This window comes from Perna viridis, chromosome 7 (genome assembly GCF_037379345.1).
Source record: "Perna viridis isolate PV_CMFRI_1.1 ecotype Kerala chromosome 7, ASM3737934v1, whole genome shotgun sequence".
NCBI lineage: Eukaryota > Metazoa > Mollusca > Bivalvia > Mytilida > Mytilidae > Perna > Perna viridis.
The window spans coordinates 32975987-32982624 of NC_142451.1; the positions used below are offsets into that span (position 1 = coordinate 32975987).

At 31.0% G+C, this 6638-nt stretch overlaps 1 protein-coding gene across 3 annotated transcripts in view; it reads left to right on the forward strand.

Moving 5' to 3' along the window:
• Positions 1-6638, forward strand: part of LOC148612363 (uncharacterized protein C05D11.1-like) — a 40096-nt gene extending 33458 nt beyond the window's left edge. For 2 of the 3 annotated variants that reach the window (XM_088593710.1, XM_088593711.1), the window contains 4 exons: positions 346-439; positions 1894-2054; positions 2567-2719; positions 5501-6638. In XM_088593710.1, coding sequence (XP_088449836.1) covers positions 346-439; positions 1894-2054; positions 2567-2719; positions 5501-5561 — 469 coding nt within the window. In that variant the 3' untranslated portion in view covers positions 5562-6638. The remainder of the gene's footprint in view (positions 1-345; positions 440-1893; positions 2055-2566; positions 2720-5500) is intronic. The other variant, XR_015924369.1, reaches the window with a different exon arrangement.

The window sequence follows — 6638 nt, forward strand, 5'->3', positions numbered from 1 at the left end:
TTAAAGGTTATTTATTTTTGTTTACGTGGGTATGATTTATCATTAGAGCACAACTTTATGCAAAGGTGGTCTTACCCTTTAAACAAAAAAAAGCACTGTCAGTTAATGAAAAATATCACTGTCAGTAGGATTATACTTCTACAAAAATCTTGTTCTCAGGAGTCCTTTGATTTTTTTCCTTAATTAAAGAAGTTCAGTGGATTTTAAATATAACACAACTTACTATGACAAAAAGTTTTTAGTAAACTTTAAAACCTAGGCAATCATATACATGTAATTATTTTGACAAATGGAATGCAACAATTTCAAAAGTAGTAATCAGACAGATTCCTTCTATTTTTGCAGCATGTATGTAAAACCTGAAAAGAATTTGTTATTCTTTGTTCTAACTAAGTCAACACATATTGTTAATGCTTATGAAAAAGGCAGACACATTGTGGTAAGTCTTTGTACACTATTCTTATGTCTTTTTCTATGTACTCATGTACATGTACGTTGTTGTTGACATCATATCATTCACCCGTGAATTTTTTAATTGTAAGAAATCAGAGGAAAATAAACACAATGCTGTGCATATTCCAACCATATAATATTGAACAAAATTTAGAATAAAGGTAGTAGGCCTTGGGTTTGTATTAGAATTTTCTACCTCCTTCTACTTCCATATAGTAATATAGTAATAGGGGTGTCTATCCTCCATATGTACTTCCATTGTGCAGAGGAATGCTCTCTCTGTTACTCCTTCTATACCGTTGAATGGAATTTAATGAAACTTTCACTGAGTTTTTATTGAATATTGGAAATGTGTACTTCTTATTTTATATTGTTGTCTGAATGTGTGGTTATTTTTAGCTCACGTGACCAGTAGTTTTTCGCATATATCTCCAAATCTGTTAGGTTTACCCAAATTCTGATAGGGTAAAAGTGTTCAGCATGATGAGATCTAAGTTCATGGACAATTCCTTGTTAAAGTTATTGCCCTTGAAAGGCAAACAAAAATATGTTTTAGCAGTTTTCGGCCAATATCTTGAAAACTATAATAGATAGAATGAAACTTTCAATTGATGAAATGATCCTTATGATAAGTCCTACCAAAGTCTTCCTTGAGTCTAAATTGTCAGACAACTCCTTGTTAAAGTTATTGCCCTTGAAAGGCAAAAACTTAATCAGGTGAGTGATTCAGGCTACTGGAAGCCTCTTGTTCATTTTGTTTTTTATTATATTTGTTTTTTGTTTTTGTTTTTGTTTTTTTTTTTTTCTTTGGGGAGGGTTGTGTTATATAATGGCAAAACATTGCATCGACTATGTCATTTAAAAGTATATATATAGGGTTCCTATCTCTTGTCCATTTATCAATATAGTTAGCATTTTCTCAGTTTTGCTAGTTTTATGTAAAGGTTGTTTTGAAGAAGAATAAAAAATGTCACAGTGAGCCCACTAAGGCAAGATATGATTTTCTGACATTCAGAACTGACATCATTTTGCTTATTGGCAACATCAGATTTAATTTTCATAACATTGTCATGCCCAGTATATTTAAACATTATGGCAGTATACTTAGATGGAAAATGTCAGGCATCAAGAACAATAGAAAAGTGTTGAAGTTGCCAGTAAATAATATTGACTGCCCATCAAAGGATGAAATGTAACTTCTCTGTAACTAATCTATTTATTGCAAATTCAGTGAAATCTGTCTAAACTAAACTTTTTTGGGAAGAAATTATTCGATTTAAGCAGGTTTGTGGTTTACACAGGTTGTATTGAAGGGACATCAGAAGACATCTTGTTTGGACAGGGGATCAGCTTACTCATGGTACAGTTTTATAAGGTTTCACTGTAAATTCATTCACATTTGATACATGTATTTAAATTAAGTCGTCATTTTCATTGCAGATGAGCTATATCAATGGAGAGAACAGTTTCTCTGAAGTAGAATTTGAATCAGCCAAGAGTAGCCTTATCTTTGAAGTTATAGAGGAGGAAAAAACTGTTGCCCACGTTGCTCACCAGTCAATGTTGTCCTATTTTAGGGGTGTAGATAAAAACTATAACAAGTATGTGTTTAGTATAGCTTAGTTTTAGTTTATAATTTTTGTTAAGGAACAAGTGGGGAAAGGTCACAAGTTCTCTAATTTATTGAAAATGTTTATATTCTAGCACATTGCTAGAATATAAACACATGAGTATGCAAAAATTGAACAATAGTTTTTGATGGATATTTATCCATACATAAAAAAAAAAACAATTTAAAAAAATGTAGTTTAGACTTCAGAACATTAGAAACACTTTTAACAATTGACTTGTTAATGATCATAGTATATGTCAGCTGATAAAGTCTAAAGGTTAACTTTAAAAAAGGAAAGAGCTTTAAAACAGCACATGCAATTCATGAAGTAAAACTCACCACTGGAAATTGGACAAGTAAAATTTGTAGAAAACTGAAATATTAATATTTTTAAAACATAAAACCTAATTCCTTTACCAAAGTTTAGCAGTACTTTTGCGTTGTTTAAATTTATCAAGCTCATCTGTTGCATAGATTTGTTTTGATTTAATTTTGTAACAGAGAAATGCTGACAAGAATAGCTAATGTCACTATTGATGATATCAAGAGAATTGGACCTATGTACATCACACCCTTATTTGAGTCAGATAAAGTCAAAACTGCTGTATGCTGTAATCCATCCAAAGTGGAAGAGGTTGTCAAAGGTTTTGAAGGGTTAGTAATTTTACTAAATAATTACGTCAACGATTTTTTCAGGTACTTGCTTATCATTTGGTAGTACAGAGTATTGCATTTCATAATTATTTTCCAGTAGCCAATGTCATACAGGATATTGTTTTTGGAATGTACTGTGTAATCAGATATTAAGGAGATAATGATCAATTAAATATTACTGAACACCTTTAAAACATTAAGATGAATACTTTAAAGTGGCAAGCTGCCATAGGTTCTCTAATGTATTAAAATTTAGGTAAGCTGCACATCAGTATTGTCTGTAGAATTATAAACATCACATCAAGTAAGAAAAAAAAACAATCAAAAATTCAATAAGAATAAATGTTTTGGATGCTGTTTAATCACCCCAGTTGAAGTATGAGTGTCATATCATCATACCTTACATCAAAGGTATTTTCTTATCAACCACCAAATGCTTAATCATTTTATAATTTGAAGTTATAATCATGTCGGATTTGTTTTTATTTATTCAAACTATTGATTACCAAATTATATACATATGCCGGTAACTACAAATACATGTAGTAAAGGTATAATCAATTGCTCTGTTACATGTTTATGTGGTGTAATTTTTAGTTCACCAATTGAGCTATTGCCATTACTTGCGTCAGTCGTTGTCATTAACAATTTTTCATAAAACTTCTTCTCTGACACTACTTGACCAATTGGAACCAAACTTATTATGAATGTTTCTTGGGGTATCCTGCATAGAACTGATGTAGGGATTTTCTCTCTGACTCTACTAGATCAATTGGAACCGAACTTGATATGAATATTTAATGGCATATCCTGCATAGAACTGATGAGGGGATTTTTTATCCACTAAACAACATGGCTGCTGTTACTAAAAATAGAACATAGGGGTCAGATAGTTTTTTGCTTATATCTTCAAAACCTTTAAGTTCAGCCAAATTCTGATATTGGATTAATGTGTTCAGCATAATGAGGTCTATCTGCATTAAAATTTTCTGTGAAGCCATATTGGAGTTATTTTGTTTGAATGTTTCTGTTGGTATTTTTCATAGAACTTATGTTGTAATTTTTGATCCATGGAAAAACATGGTAGCTGTTTCTAAAAATAGAACTAAGGTATCTGTCAGAAGTATTTCTCATATACAGTCGAACGTAGATGTGTCGAACTCGGATGAGTCAAAATCTCGGATAACTCGAACTAATTTGACAGTTTGGCAAATATTCCCTTAATCCAATTCAGTTTAACCTCGGATAACTCGAACTCAGATGAATCAAAATCTCAGATAACTTGAGGAAATCTATCAGTCTCTTTGATAGGTCTTCAAGGTCAATTAACTCGGAAATCACAAAGTAAACTAATTAGCAGGAAGACTAGTTGCTATATTATAAATGATGATTGAGGTTTGTTTTACAACATTAAGCATGGTGTATGTAATTACTTGTTGACACCTTTATGGTCTGATTTGTGTGCTTGATTAATACAAAAAAGCCTGTGTTGTAAAAAGAAACAAATTTGAGTAATCACATGTCGAAATTTATCTGATAGTTTGATAATGATTAAAAAAATTTGTTGTTAATTTTATTTGTTGGAATGATATTTGACAATTTAATTAGACACAAAACAGATGCTAACAACTGATGTATTTATATTGACCAGTAAATCTTATATCTAATTTTTGTTATGTAATGCACATGGTTTGATGTCGCTCTTGATATTGAGTTATTCAAAACAATTCATAACGTTGAAATGATATTGTTGATGTAGAAAAAAATAATTAAGAATTTCTCCTAAAACATTCAATGTTGCTCAGAATTTATATTATATTTTAAACACAACCGACAAAAATTATCCTCCAAAATAAAAGTGAAGACACCACGATTCGAAGTACCCTGATAAAGTAAAGAACATGTATACATGTATGTACAAGCAATATAACATTTGTTAGTCATTCAAAAAGCAGAAACAATCATCGACCAATAGATTTCTGGATTATACTCTACCTCGGATGACTTAAACCTCGGCTAACTCAGAACATTTTGCCTGGTCCCTTTGACTTGGCCTTAATGAGGTTTGAATGTATCTCCAAAACCATAAGGTTTAGCCAAATTCTTTCAATTATTTAAGTGATCCTTATAATAAGGCCCACAAAAGTGTCCAAGGAATCAAAGTTGCCTGATTACTCCATGTAAGAGTTGTTTTTTAGCAGTTTTCAACCAGTATCTTAAAAACTATAATAGATAGAATGAAACTTTCAACTGATGAAATGATCCTAATCATAAGTCCTACCAAAGTCTTCTGGAGTCGAAATTGTCGGAAAAATCCTTGTTAGAGTTATTGCCCTTGAAAGGCAAGAATTTAACTAGGTGAGCAATTCAGGCTCCTTGAAGCCTCTTGTTTTTAATAAGTATACTTTTCACAATCATACATTGGTTCCTTCTTTCATGGACATTGAATTGAAAAAAAATATAATAAAATACTTTTCATTTGCCAAACAGTATAAAATTGTGGTTTGTTAGTGTATGAAACTTAGTACAAGTAAGTATGCTAAAGATTTGTTAGTGTATGAAACTTAGTACAAGTAAGTATGCTAAAGATTGTGTGGCTTTCTGAGCAATTCTTCAACATACCTACTTAATACATGTACAACATGTATGCTTTATCAATATTTAATACACTTTAATTTTTAACTTAACTGGTTTCAGAAGATAATTTTGTTTGGTGACAAAAATATCATTACTGATAAATTAATTTTACATTCATTTATTTTGTCTCAAACTTGTTTTCAGCATTGGTGTGAAAATGTCAATACTGCCATCACTGGAGGATGAATTTCTGTGTGGATTGTGATCATGAGAACGGTTTTACTTGTTCAATGAAAGATTAATTTGTTTGCATTATGTAGATGATATGTTATTGTTTTAGAAATACATGTAAGTCTCCGAAACTTTATCATTGTCTTACCTCATGCTGGCCATTTATGTTGCTTTCCCATTATTTAATCCTGAGGGGTAGCAAGGGATAAAATATTGGCATAAATGGCAGCCCATAGCAAAACAATGATAAAATGGAGTTTCGGTAATTCATTTTGGTTCTAATAGGACAGTCATGGTACTTCTTCATATTTTTGTGAACTATAGTAACTATAGACTATTACGTTTAAGTGAATACATGCCTGGCAACAGCATTAAAAATAAAATGGCAGATGGAACTTTGTGCATTTTATGAATAATTATGAAAGAAAAGACATGATTTTAATGATCATAAATTCGGCGATACTATGCATTTTTAAAAATCCCAACTGTACTAAGCAGAAATTGTTTATCCTGGAAGAAAATTATACAGATGATAATTGCAACATGTGCATAATACTGTGAAAGTACTTTAATTCATGGATACCAATAGATCATAGATTCTTGAATTCTTGGTCTTGGGGTTTTCAGTATACACATCAATGGGATTTCCCCTTTCTGTTGGAAACCAAATTTTGTTGTTTGGCCTACCCATGAAAACCACAAAAATTGGTCTCCCACGAAAAATAGTACTTCCACTGTAATGCAATTTATGTTTTTGTTTTTATTTACTGAAAGACTTATTTTTTTATTATGATAATCATTTCAAAAACATCACCATAGTCTATTTGTTATTTTTTACCAAATAAGCATTTGATGTTCCTTCACACTACAGGATTGAATTAAAATATATTTATACATGTAGCTTGATGCCTGGATTGTTTACACTAATAATTCCATTTATTTGATGGGAGGTTTTTAGCATGTGCTTCTCATATGGCAAATGATGATTAACCATTGTTGTTGGTCCAGGGCTCAAAGCATTTTTTAAGTATGTCATATTAGAAATTTATGTTTAATACTGCTTTTCCTTTGTGATGGGAATTACTTTCTATTAAAAGTTCTTAAAACATGA